The 14,485-nt window shown below is 45.3% G+C and overlaps 1 protein-coding gene across 1 annotated transcript in view; it reads right to left on the reverse strand.

Moving 5' to 3' along the window:
* Nucleotides 1-14,485, reverse strand: part of FAM3D (FAM3 metabolism regulating signaling molecule D) — a 42,636-nt gene that overhangs the window by 11,381 nt on the left and 16,770 nt on the right. The window contains exons 2-6 of the mRNA XM_081184373.1: nucleotides 10,222-10,292; nucleotides 6,654-6,764; nucleotides 5,280-5,300; nucleotides 4,741-4,864; nucleotides 3,680-3,738 (exon numbers count right to left, since the gene is read on the reverse strand). Of these exons, the coding sequence (XP_081040499.1) occupies nucleotides 3,680-3,738; nucleotides 4,741-4,864; nucleotides 5,280-5,300; nucleotides 6,654-6,764; nucleotides 10,222-10,234 (328 nt within the window). The 5' untranslated portion in view covers nucleotides 10,235-10,292. The remainder of the gene's footprint in view (nucleotides 1-3,679; nucleotides 3,739-4,740; nucleotides 4,865-5,279; nucleotides 5,301-6,653; nucleotides 6,765-10,221; nucleotides 10,293-14,485) is intronic.

Here is a 14,485-nt window from a genome sequence, read left to right on the forward strand (position 1 = left end):
ACCCCGGGTAATGCAGGGGGTCTGTATGTGGATCAAACTCATGACCTTGGTGCAATCAGCACCATGCTCTACCCAACTGAGCTAGGCAGCTTGGCCCACCAGGCCTCCCCATTTGGCCCAGCAGGTATTTCCCCCTAAATCATACCCACCCACCCCACAACTGATATCGTATGTGGGGTTCAGGCCTGGGGCAGGTACAAATATGAGTATGAAGGAATAGTCAGGAGCTTGACGTCCTGCAAGTCTCCCCACCGTTTTAGCAACGGTTTCGGGTGGCGCTGTGGGTTAAAGCACAGAGCCTAGGACATGCTGATCAGAAAGTTGGCGGTTTGAATCTCCGCGATGGGGTGAGCTCCCGTTGCTCAGTCCCTGCTCCTGCCAACCTAGCAGTTCGAAAGCATGTCAAAGTGCAAGTAGATAAATAGGTACTGCTCTGGCAGGAAGGTAAACGGTGTTTCCGTGCGCTGCTCTGGTTCGCCAGAAGCGGCTTAGTCATGCTGGCCACATGATCCAGAAGCTGTATGCCGGCCCTCTCAGCCAATAAAGTGAGATGAGAGTTGCAACCCCAGAGTTGGCCACGACTGGACCTAATGGTGAGGGGTCCCTTTACCTTTACCTTTAGTGCAAACTGCTTGGTGCTCCAGGAGCAGGAAAGCCTCTCACGCTGCGGTTCTCAAGCGCCTGGAAAGTGTTGCGCAATGAATTTTGACATGTGGGCGAGGCAATCCGCTAGTCTGGTGATTGACAGATGGGTTGTGCCACCCACCTCTCAAGGTTGCCAAAGGGCCTGCAGGATGTAGGATAGTATATACCTGCTTGACCACTTTGATCTGCAGAACTGGTATCGTTAAACGCATCACCTAATGCCCCTTCTGTACTTGTAAGAAATCCATCTCTGAGTGCGCATCACCCACACTTTAGAACTCCCTGCCTGTAGACATCAGGCAAGTGCCATTGCTGTATTCTTTCTGGTGCCTGCTTAAAACATTTTTGTTCGGGCAAATGACATGTGCTTTATTTCTTTTTAGCAACCATTGGTTTTAACCATCTTTTGAGCGCTTTAAATACCTGTTTTTAAACTGGACTTTCATTGATAATTTCCCCATGTTTTATTTTATATTGTTGTAAACCATTCAGAGGGCTCCCCACCAACACCATCAAGCAGTATGCACGTTTTGTTGAATAAATAAACACAATAAGGATCTGGCCCACAGGGCAGGGCAGGGTTCCCCTGTTCTATCCTCTCAGCAGGAGGACTGCCCCGGGGGTTCTTGACTTCCCAGAAGCAGCCATTGTTAGCCAGGTTCAAGGGGAGCTGTCTACTGAGACTCAATACAGTGGTACCTCGGGTTACAGACGCTTCAGGTTACAGATGCTTCAGGTTACAGACTCCGCTCACCCAGAAATAGTACCTCAGGTTAAGAACTTTGCTTCAGAATGAGAACAGAAATTGTGTTCCGTCCGCACAGCAGCAGCAGGAGACCCCATTAGCTAAAGTGGTTCCTCAGGTTAAGAACAGTTTCAGGTTAAGAACAGACCTCCAGAACAAATTAAGTACTTAACCAGAGGTACCACTGTAAATGGATGAACAGTAAAGAAGTCTTTATAACCAGGGCAACCCAAGGTCCAAAAACGATGGTCTAAAAAACATTCCCCTTTACATTAACAGCATTTGCAGTTGCCTCTCATGGCCTGCCGGCTGCTTCCTTTGTGCAAAGTACACAATGCTAAGTAACACACAGAAGGGTGTTTGTGTTAGCTGCAGCTCACTGAACACGTTTTCCTTCAGACCTGAATGGTGCCCACTTCCCATTGCGCCTGCCAGCTGCCATGCTGTTTTCTCAAGGTCAAAGCACTTATCTTTAAATTTTATGACAAGAAGGGATCGGCTCAGTTTTATTGCAAAATAAAGGAGAGGCATGCTTCCATCCGTGTTCCACTGCTCGACTTCCACATCAGCCTAGATTGGAAAAGGGTGTGTGGCGTGGAGCGTCATTGTGGACCACCCGGATGGAACGCAAACCAGAGTGAAAAGGGACAATGAAATAGTTTGGACTGATTTATTTTAATTTTTTTTTGCTCCAGGAACTGAGAACTGCAAACAAGAAGAGTTGGCTAGACTGGAGCTTCTTGAAAACCGGTTTCGCACTGAGCCGCCAGACACCAAAAACATTGTTCACCTTCTGGATACCAAACCCCACCCTATCCCAGCATCAGTCAACTGTCTGGCAGCTGAGGCTGCAGAGATCCCCAGGTACAGTTACGGACTTTCCCCTACTGCATGTGCCTGCAGATCAAGCTAAAGTAACATTCAATATACTCAGCTTTTAAAATATGTGTTCTACCCCTTCCCTCAAAAAAATGTGTAAAGGAGGGTTCTTCTGAAAAGATGCAAAATGTCATTAAAAATAAGAATATTGGCATGCTTTGGGCTAGAGGACAGGGTTTCCATATCAGAAAGCCAGTATCATAGCGTGGGTTGTCAGGACCCGTGGCAGGCAAGCCGCTGCCACAGTGCCCCCCCTCCTGGAGCCAAGCGGGACTATGCTGTGCTGCCTGCCCACACAGGGGGGAGCCCAGCCAGCCACTGTGGCCCTTAAACCCCCCAGTACCTACTGAGAGGAGCAGTGGGCCGGGCTACACTGGGGTTAGGCATTGCCTACCTCCCTCTGTCTGGGCCCACTCATCGTGGGCCTGTGCTGTTCTGCCGCTTTTGCCAGGCCAGGGCAGGGATCTCCGCAGAAGCCGGAGCCTGTGTGGGGGAGCATAGTTGCACCCTCTCAGAATTTTGTGCCTGGGGCCCCTGCCCCTCCTGGTCCCTGCCACACTATGCCACTGCATGCCTTTTAGATGGGCTGAATCCCTGGGAAATGCCCTGTTTCCTAATTAAGCCTGGACCGCCACAGTTGGTGGATGACCAGTCATTAGTCATCCACCAACTTTACAGCAGGAATAAAGTGCCGGTGGCCCTTTAGATAACACTGGACTACAACTCCCATCATCCCTGGTTGTTGGTTGTGCTGGTTGGGACCAATGGGAGTTGGAATCCGGCAGAGCCAGGATGGGGACACCTAAAGGGTTAGAACCTGCTGCTTTTTGCGGACAGGAAACAGACATGGTCCTCTTATTGGTCCTCTAAGAGAGCCAATGTCAATGTCAAGGTTTCCAGCTACATGGTGGCTCTGATGTGGAGGCACATTCAAGCAGGCAATCCCCCCCCATGGTTTGAGAGGTGGTACAGCCCTACAAGGGCAGTGCTGTGTGCCACTGCTAAACAGGTCCAGTCTGTAGGATCTGAATGTCCTTTGCACCACTTATGGATTACATCAAAGAATCTGGAGAATTGCAATTGCGTGGAGTGCTTAGCATCCTCTGCTAAAGACCCCCTACCACTCCCCTCCCTGCAAAACTACAATTTCCACTTCTGAAGTTAACAGGTATCCCAGAGAGACACCTGAGTTCCTGACACAGTAGGAAGTGTCAGGTCACATCGACACCAGGAAGTTGAAGCACACTTCTGCCACTTTAACAGTCCTGGTTTCCCCCCAAAGAACCCTGGGAAGGGTCGTTTGTTAAGGGTGCTGAAAATTGTTAGGCGACCCGCCTCACAGAGCTACATATCCCAGACCCTTAACAAACTACAATTTCCAGGAAATGTAAAAAAAACCAAAAAACTCACCATTGACAAGCGCAATGTTTATACCCCGACCAACGTTATTTTTTATGCTGCTTAACACCCTGTAAAAGAAGAAGAAGAGGAAGAAAGGGAGGGGGAATTAGGCATATAGGGCTATACAGAAAGTCCTGCTGGATTGTGTACTCAAGGGGGCAGTAGATGGTTGATGGAGAGCCCTGGGTGGGAGGCGGGGAAATGTCAGTCATCCAGGATGAGAGGCTGGGAGGAGAAAGGAAATATCCCAGGTGAACTCCTCCCTTCTGTGGGTGGCAAGGCCTAAGAACAACCCTCAAGAGAGGACTCCACCTTCTGTTTGTTCTACCTGTATTTTTTGTAGCTCTTATCTTTTTGCAGTATGGGAAACTTTAATAAAAATCTTATTACTGGAAGAAAAGCTCTGCTGGGTCAGGTAGGTTTGCCATGTTTCAAAAAGTGAAAATGCGGAGACAAAAGTTGTTGCACTGTGTGTGTGTGTGTAGGGGGGGGGCAAAGTTGTTGAGCTTACGAAGAAGAGGAAGAAGAGTTTGGATTTGATATCCCGCTTTATCACTACCCTAAGGAGTCTCCAAGTGGCTAACATTCCTCTTTCCCTTCCTCCCCCACAACAAACACTCTGTGATGTGAGTGAGGCTGAGAGACTTCAGAGAAGTGTGACTGGCCCAAGGTCACCTAGCAGCTGCATGTGGAGGAGCGGAGACGCGAACCCGGTTCACCAGATTACGAGTCTACCGCTCTTAACCACTACACCACACTGGCTCTCTCTTGTATTCTGGCTATGCCCAGGAAATTCCGGGCGTATGGCAATCCGAGGTCAGGCCAAAGGCCCATCTGGCTCACTATCCTGTTCTTACAGTGTCTGGTGCCCATGAAAAAAACCACCTGGGATTCCCATCAACTGGCATTCAGACTGGCATGCTTCCTCTCGCGGTGAGAGCAGAAGACAGCCTTCTCTTCCATGAATTTGCCCCACCCTCTTTTAAAGCCACCCAGGCCAGCACAGGCTACTTCATGAAGCATGGACACATGGTGGTGCATAATGTGCTGCACCATTGCACAGAACTTACTTAACATTGTCAAAGCACATGGAAGGTCCGACCACATTGGCTGCGCCGCTAGTGATTCTGAAGGCGAAACTATGGCTGGGGCAGGGTCTTTGGTTGCCGCATTTATGCCGGACAATGTGCTTTTCTGACAAGGAAAAAGAAAATCCAACCTGCAGTTTGCATCACAGCACTAATATCATTTTTTTAAAAAATATTTTTTTATGTGCATATTTAGCAGAGGAAAGGAAGGGGTGAGAGGATTATTAGAAAAAAATAAAAAGGAAAAATACTAATAGTCAGGTGGAACACACCATTAGTTCCCATTGCAGACAGAGTAACTATGAGTAAATGCATCTGAAGTTAAACATATACATAAATGAATGTAAGTCCTCAATGTCCAGCTAGGCATCCACATGAAGTTGACATCTATATGGTTATGTACTCTGCTCTACATAGTCTTGAGACAGTTGTATATATTCATCCTTCACCCTGAGTTCCAGAGAACTGTTAATAAATATCAGGTTATACAACGGAGTTGAACACAAAGGCAATGTACTCACTGGTTGGCTTCACTCCGCTACCTGCAGAGATGGCAAGGAGACAAAAGCCGAATGAAAAGTCTTGGTTGTTTCATGCAGATATTTATACAAGGTAGCAACAAATGTGTGACGAGGAAAAAAAAGCCCCCACTCCCCCGGTCTTCCTCGCTGGTTTCCTTGAACACCCAAGTGTACTCATCATGAATTTGGCACAATAATGTTCGCCGTTGCTGGCTTAGCCTTGTTCTAGGCCAGGTGTGGGGAAATTTTGGCACTCGAGGTGTTCTGAACTACAACTCCCATCAGCCCCTGCAAGCATGGCCAATGGCCAGGGATGATGGGAAGTGTAGTTCAGTAATATCCGGAGGCTCAAATGTCCCCCTTGTCTGTTCTCGGCCCTTACACACAATCCTCTGGGGAATTATCTTATTGAAGACACATTGAAATAAATGGGACCAGGGGAACAGCTGCAACCGGCCCCATTCATTTTAGCTGGGACCTGGTAGGACCAGGGTGGCGCATCCCGTTTCGCCACCTGAGGTGAGATGGGAAGGTGCTGCCCCACTGCCATCCCCCTTACCGGGTCGTATGGTGGCGCTTGCAAAAGCAATGAGGACGACAGCGGGTTCTGGCGAGATCTCGCAGAGTGCGTGAGATCTTGTGAGATTTCAGTGAGAGCTCCCAAGAGCTCAGCAGAAACGGCAGCTGCCCCAGCCCTGCCTCATGGACAAGCCTGCTTTGTGTAGGACAGGGAAATATACTCAGAGTCGAGAATGGATTTCATGCTCTTTATTCAGCTCATAGTGGTGAGGAGGAATGGAAGTTCCCCCAGAATGTCTGCTTTATATACATTATTTACACAATGGGCCCCACGTGATTGGCTAATTCCGGGATTCTCCTGTAGGCCAATCAGGTTGCGGATTCACTTTCACCTGGAGCTGGATTGGGTGGCTCCTGTGGACCAATCAGACTGCTGCCTTCTGGATCCTATTGTTCTAGGACCAATCAGACTGCTGCATTCTGAATCCTATTGTTCTAGGACCAATCAGACTGCTGCATTTTGGATCCTATTCAACTCAGTACATAACAGACAGCTTCCAACAACCCAGTACTCTGGCTGGGGCTGCTGGGAAGTGGTGATGCCCCCAAAGACAAAAATCCCACCTGAATTCTGCTTTGTGGCTGTCAAAGGAAACAACACACGTGCTTCCTTCGGGTTGTGACCTGCCAACCCCACGGAACTATCAGGTGAAGATCTTGGGCCTGCTTTCAATTTTGGAGGTGTGGGAAGCTGCAAGAGAGATCCTTGCCCTCTGGCTGCTCTCTCAGGTGCAAAGGAGGGAAAGTTCAGCAGGAGGGGGGAAAGTGCTCTGGTTACAATCACAACTTACTCACCCAGCCAGCTCCTCAGGCTGATGGATTTCATGCCAGTGTGGTTGAAATAGGTGTTGACAAAAAGCCAAGTTGTGGCCAAGGTGAACACCACGGCCAGGATTCGCACCAAACCTGAGTCAGAAGGGAGACAGGGGGTCAGGTGGAAGGTAGGAGCAGAGCAGGTGGACAGACTGCCGGCGGCAAGGCAGAAGGATGAGGCCGGGCGCGTTCCTGAGCAAACAAGCAAAGAGCCCAACCCAAGTCTGCAAATCAGTCCAGCTTTAAAAGCTGGATGACAGCGCAAGTCTTCATAAGATGGTCGTCATTCAGAAGTCATCGCCTACTGGACCAGCTAGTTCCCACTCTCTGGGTGGGTCTCAGAAGTCGAGACAATGAACTAAATCAAGGAGCCACCACTCACAATGAGGAGCTTGCTGGGGCACATTCCTGTTGCAGAGGAGGTTTGATTTAATGAATGATTTATATTTGCCCATTGTGAAATCGTAAAGAGCCCTAACTAGGCAAGAAGTCACACTTCACCTGCAGCTACAGAGGCAAGAATGTTTTTTGCGCAAAAATGGAAAGAAGAAGAAATCCCGACGAAAGAAGGAATGGATACAAAAACTTTTCGAATACACAGAAATGGCGAAACTTACCGGAAAAATCAAGATAATGTTTTTTTTTAAAAAAATAGAAGAATGGAAATGGTTTATTCAATATTTACAAACAAATTGTAAACAGATAAGAACATTGGCAGGATTACTGTAATAACCTGCAGGTTTATAAGCGTATACATCTAAAGATGAAGAAGTGATTAAGTTATCTGTGTGTATCTGAAGAAGTGTGCATGCACACGAAAGCTCATACCAAGAACTAACTTAGTTGGTCTTTAAGGTGCTACTGGAAGGAATTTTTTTATTTTGATTAAGTTAAGTTAATTTGGAATATGCAGAAAATATATTTTAAAAATAAATTTAAGGAAAGAGGGGGAAGGAAGCCGAGTTTTGAAATCTTAAAATGATTGTAAAATTATTGAAATATATAAAATTAAAAATTGTAAATAATTTTTTTTTAAAAAAAGAAGAAGTGATACTTTGTCCATAAGGGCATTATTATTATTATTATTATTATTATTATTATTATTATTATTATTATTATTATTATTAATTTATTCCCCACCCATCTGACTGGGTTGCCCCAGCCACTCTGGGCTTCCAACATAATATAAAAACTAAACGCTATGCATAACAGGCATTTATATCCATCACAGCGCCCAGACGATGGTTTGATGGAGATTTGAAGTTTGTAGTAATGGATGGAGCGCTGATCTCTTTGGAGAGCAAAATGGTGCCTTGGCTATAAAGGCTGCATTTTCTAGAGGGTGGCGGGTTTTGTTTTTGTTCCTGGCCATCTGCACATGTCGCCACGGCTAGATGTAGCTGGCTTTCAACATAATAAGAACATAATAAGAATTCTCCTGGATCAGGCTAATTTTGGGAATCAAGCCTTTATCAGGAGAAACTGGCCACTCTCCAGGCACCCGGCTTGAACCCCTGATGACCTCCCTGTCTGCTTTCCCCGGCAGGATACAGGCTAGGTCGCGATAGGCGATCCTTCTCAGCGTGAGAAGAACACCCCCCCTCTTTCCTGCCCCCCCCGGGCAGGGGAAAGAGATAGACAGAAACGTATTTACATGCCTTTATTTCTGTCTTTGCAGCGTTACAAAAAACACGACTGCTCTCTTCAAACTCCAACAGCCGAGAGACAAACTCCTCCTGTACTTCCTGTACAGCTCATATTACACTCTGAGCTAATTCTGGTGCTTCGCACTGTGAATAGACTGTCCCTCTGTTTCCCACGGAACAGTCCCAACATTCCCATTATGTTTTGCTTTCAAGCTAGCAGTAGCTCGCGGCCGCATTGCTTCTATATCGTAACAGCTAAATGCCCGTCTAGTCCAGCATCTTATTCTCAAAGTTGCCAACCAAAGTGGGCCATGGAAAGAGTGCAAGCAAGCCATGAGTGGAACAGTGTTTTCCCTGCTTGTGAGTCCCAGCAACTGGTTTTGTGATGGTGTTTCAGGGCCTAGTACAACAGCACTCCTCCCTCCTGTGGTTTCCAGCAACTGATGTTTGGAAGCATTACTGCCTCTTGACTATGGCATTGCCTTCCTGGTTATTCTTATGTGCCTAATAATAATAATAATAATAATAATAATAATAATAATAATAATTTATACACTGCCCATCTGGCTGGGTTTCCCCAGCCACTCTGGCTGGCGTCCAACAAAACACTAAAATACAATAACTTATTAAACATTAAAAGCTTCTCTAAACAGGGCTGCCTTCAGATGTCTTCTAAAAGTTTAGTAGTTATTTTTCTCTTTGACATCGGGTGGGAGGGCGTTCCACAGGGTGGGTGCCACTACCGAGAAGGCCCTCTGCCTGGTTCCCTGTAACTTGGCTCCTTGCAGTGAGAGAACAGCCAGAAGGCCCTCGGCGCTGGACCTCAGTGTCCAGGCAGAATGATGGAGGTGGAGACGCTCCTTCAGGTATACTGGACCGAGAAGAATCATAGAAGCTTAGAGTTGGAAGGGACCCAACTTCAGTCCAACCTTCTGCAATGCAGGAATCTCTGCTAATTTGTCCAATTCTCCTTTAAAGCCACGAAAGTTGTTGACCATCACTACCTCTTGCAGGAGCAGAATCTATAGTTTACCTATGCACTGAGTGAAGAGATGCTTTCTTTTGTCTGCTTGTCTGTCCTAAATCTTCCAACATTTGTAGAGTTGCCCCGGGGACGGTGTTACCTGCTCCCACCCTATTTTCCTTGCTGAACTTTCTGCTATGTTGTACCTGGCAACGGGTGAGAAACCGACACCAAGGTGAGGCATGTGAGATTTATGTATGCCACAAAAGCAGCAAGAATACTTATTGCAAAGTATTGGAAGACACAACATCTACCCACTCTGGAAGAATGGCAGATGAAGGTGATGGACTACATGGAATTGGCGGAAATGACTGGCAGAATCTGAGACCAGGGAGAAGAGGCGGTGGAAGAAGATTGGAAGAAATTTAAAGACTATTTACAGAAATATTGCAAAATTAATGAATGTTAGAATGATGTCAGAATGAAGTTAAGTGGTTTAAGCAGCAATGTTATAAAGGTGTATGTAAAAATGGATTGTTAACAGGTGAGAATCCAAAGGTATAATATATTATGTTAAAGGACTAAGATAAAAACAAAGAGGGAAAGAAATTGCTGAATTAACTAACTGAATTGGAATACAAAAAAGGGAGGTGTGAGGAGGTCAGGGAAACAAGGAAATGAATGTAAGGTATGGAAAGACTGATGTATTTTTTAAAGTGTATTTTATTTTATTTTATTTTTGTATTTTGTATTTTTTCTTTTCTTTTTACTTTTGTCTTTCTTTTTTCTTTCTTTTTTAATTCATGTAATTCTTTTCTTTGAAACCTTAATAAATATCATTTAAAAAACACAAAAAAACAAGGTGAGGCATGTGAGAATATAAAGAAAATGTCCTGAGGCATTTTTGCCTCAGGGGGGAAAAAAGGGCCTCTTTTCTTACCTGTCACCCTCATCCTTTCGTTCCAACGTAACAAAATATGTACAGAAGCTTGTCAAATGTCACCAGCCGACCTGTTGAAAGCAAAAAAAGGTCAGTGGTCTTGATTTAACAAGACATCTAATTGAACGATAAAAATAGCAGCTGTAGAGCAGGGAGAGGAAGATTAAGCCAATTTGCACTTTAAAGCACATTCACGCAGTTTATACTTCCTCAACCTGTGTGAACCAAAGACACACCTAACCCTTTGAAATTCACACTTGTCCAAATTTGGCAGTGTAGTTCTGCAACAAACACATGTGCCCCAAAATAACTGCTCGCTGAATGCATATTTAAGGCAAAACCACGCACAACACTTGCATGTAGTAGGAGAAATTTGCATGAAACTCCATACGAATTTTCATGCAGACTTTGAAAAGAACAAATAATAAAATGATGCACAAATGGGATGAGGTTGAGAAGATGAAAAATTGAGAGCTATAGAGCTAAGTACTATAAATAAGAGGATTTTTGGTTGCTGTTTATCTTTGTGAGACAGAGACAGAGAGAAGGACATTATTTTGCTGTGTGAATGACTCTTGAGTGGCAAACAATGGGGAAGTGAGTTTATTATGATTGTATTGATTTCCCACCCTTTCTCTTAGAAGCTCAAGGTGACAGCTATAATTATCTGTTCCACTATAATCTTCACAATAACCCAGTATGATACATTAAGCTGAGAATGAATGACTAGTCCCAGGTTGCCCAGTGAACTTCATAGCTGAGCAGGGATTCAACCCTGGGTCTCCTGAGTCCTAGCCTGACATTCTAACCACCACACCTTTGTCTCTACAATGCCATACATCTCAAAACAGGATGTCTACCAAGCTAGATCTCTGCTCACAGCCGGTCAGCACCGTCCTTTGTTGTTGTTTAGTCATTTCCGACTCTTCGTGACCCCATGGACCAGAGCACGCCAGGCACTCCTGTCTTCCACTGGTCAAACTCAGGCTGGTAGCTTCGAGAACACTGTCCAACCATCTCATCCTCTGTCATCCCCTTCTCCTTGTGCCCTCCATCTTTCCCAATATCAGGGTCTTTTCCAGGGAGTCTTCTCTTCTCATGAGGGGGCCAAAGTACTGGAGCCTCAGCTTCAGGATCTGTCCTTCCAGTGAGCACTCAGGGCTGATTTCCTTAAGAATGGAGGGGTTTGATCTTCTTGCAGTCCATGGGACTCTCAAGAGTCTCCTCCAGTACCATAATTCAAAAGCATCAATTCTTCGGCGATCAGCCTTCTTTATGGTCCAGCTCTTACTTCCATACATTAGACAAAGGTGACTGCCTCAGGCGGCCAGTTTTGAGGGGTCATGAAAGGGACAGCAAAAGGTTTTTTATTTTAAATTTATTATTGCTGAACTTTTACTCCCAAGGAGTGACACTTGTGGGATTTTCTGTCTCAGGTTGCGAAATAATGTGGTCACGCTGGGTGTGGTGTGTGTGTTATATATTTATTGTTCTTTTTAATAATTCAGATTGCACATAATCCCATGGTTTCTCATTTATTGATTTATTTAAACGTCTTATTAAATGCAAAACAGCCAAGGGCTAAATTCCTCTCTCTGCAGGTATATAAATGTTATGTAAAGATTAAAATACATTCAACATTAGTTGTGAAATACATTCCCCCCTCCTGCCATCTCCAGAAGCAGAGCCTTCCTCTGCTATCATACCATTCCAAAACAGGAGCACTTGGCTGTCCTTAATTTTTTAAAAAAAATATGATTTTGAAACTCGATTTTAAATAATCTGTCTTTAAAATGCATCAGAAAGGGTATCCTGCATTGCCTTGCTGCTTTGTAACCTGTCTGGTCTTCCTCCCTTTCCCCTTGAAAGCTGCGTGTTCCTCCCTTCTTCTTCTTCTCCTCCTCCTCCTCCTCCTCCTCCTCCTCCTCCTCCTCCTCCTCCTCCTCCTCCTTCTTCTTTGATTACTCGTAGCCGAGTAAGATTGTCTTCCATGAACACGGTTTTATTTTATTTTTTTATAAATATTTTATTAGATTTTCTGAGTAAAAAAGTTCAAAGAAGAAATACAAAAACAGAAAAACAAAAAAGATAATAGAAAAACAGAAAAATACAAAGTCAAAATACAAAATACAAAATACAAACATTAAGCACAAAAAAATAAAAAAGTGAAAAACACATAAAAAGGAAAAAAGAACAAAACTCTCTCTTTTACAACTCCTCTTTAGTTAACCTATTTTCCTGACTTCCTCACGCCTCCCTTTTTTGTATCCCTTTTTAAAAGTTGGTTCAGCAAATTCATAATCAGTTTAGTTTTTCTAATATCAATCCCATCTTACATTTTACCTTGTTGCTAGAACCCCTTAAGTTCATTCCATGAACACGGTTTTAACAGTGAGTCCGTAAGTGACTGTGGAGGCCAATTCTGGATCCACACATCCTTCCACAGTGGGGACAGTAAACCTTCCTCTCTCTTTCGTCCTGAGTTCTCCAATTGGAGCGCTCGCAGGCCAGTGTTTCCCAGTTGTCAGTGTTTATACTACATTTTCAAAGCTTTGCCTTGAGAGAGTCTTTAAACCTCTTTGTGTTCCTCCCCAAAACAGCAGAAGAGCCCTGCTGGATCACTCCACAGGTCGATCTAATCCAGATCCCATTTTTCTCTACAGGGCCCAAACGGCACTTAATCCTCCCCAGCACTAAACCACATCACTGCCCTCTTTCTCTTGCAAAGGCGCAAACGGTAATGTGGTTTTCCGCTCACACAACGAGGCCCATCTTCGTCCCGTCCGTTGCCAACGGGCTTAGTACAGTGTTGTCATGGCTAAGCCGAGAATCCGGAAGCCCTCAATTCAAGAAAGCTCACCTCTATCAGAAACTCAGGAGGTGGTCTTAACAGATGCCACTGTTTCCCCAGCTTCACTCGCCCCACAATCTCCCGCAAACAATTTTACAGTCAGCAAGAGGGTGAGGAGAAGAGGGAGAGGGGAGGTGGCAGAGCAATCGTCGGCCACCTCATAATGAAAGCACAGGCAACTCCCAATAACGTTCCAAGTCACCACACTGTTAAGTGAAATGGCATATACAGTGGTACCTCGGGTTACATACGCTTCAGGTTACATACGCTTCAGGTTATAGACTCTGCTAACCCAGAACTATTACCTCAGGTTAAGAACTTTGCTTCAGGATGAGAACAGAAATCATGCTCCGGCGGCGCGGCAGCCGCAGGAGGCCCCATTAGCTAAAGTGGTGCTTCAGGTTAAGAACAGTTTCAGGTTAAGAACTCCAGAACGAATCAAGTACCTAACCCGAGGTACCACTGTATTTTAAACTCCATTGAAAAAGCCTGCAAACGCCCCATTCTGCCCCTAACCCACCCTTTTCTGTGACATTGTTGGGCCACTTCCGGGTTCAGCGCAACATGCATGTGTGCAGTTGCGCACCCATCAGACATGCCTGAAATGGTCACTGCCTGTAAAAGTTGTTCTCCTTCTTTCACAGCACCGGAACTTGTAGACATCTAATGTGAATGGTGCAAGATTCAGGACACAGACACTCTTTACACAGAGCGTAGTTAATCTATGGAACTCCCTCCTGCAGGGATAGCTGCAGGGATGGCTTCAAAAGAGGATTAGGCAAGGATAAAGCTATCAATGGCTACTAGCCATGACACCTGTGCTCTGCCTAATAATAATAATAATAATAATAATAATAATAATAATAATAATAATAATAATAATTTATTCATACCCCGCCCATCTGGCTGGGTTTCCCCAGCTACTCTGGGCAGCTCCCAACAGAACACGATGAAGCATCAAACATTTAAAACTTCCCTAAACAGGGCTGCTTTCAGATGGCTTCTAAAAGTCAGATAGTTGCTTATTTCCTTGACATCTGATGGGAGGGCGTTCCACAGGGCGGGTGGAGAAGGCCCTCCAGTTGGAGGCAGCAATGATTGGGAATACAGTGGTACCTCTAGTTACAAACTTAATTCGATCCGGAGGTCCGTTCCTAACCTGAAACTGTTCTTAACTAGAGGCGTGCTTTCGCTAATGGGGCCTCTTCCTGCCACTGTGCTGCCAGCACACAATTTCCGTTCTCATCCTGAGGCAAAGTTCTCTATTCGAGGTAATTCTTCCAGGTTAGCGAAGTTTGTAACCTGAAGCGTTTGTAACCTGAGGCGTTTGTAATTCGAGGGACCACTGTACCGGTTTCTGGAAACCATGGGGAGGGAGAGTGATCTTATGCGTGAATCTTGTGGGTGGGGAGG

Source organism: Podarcis bocagei (assembly GCF_964188305.1).
Source record: "Podarcis bocagei genome assembly, chromosome: 2".
In the NCBI taxonomy this organism is placed as follows: Eukaryota; Metazoa; Chordata; class Lepidosauria; order Squamata; family Lacertidae; genus Podarcis; species Podarcis bocagei.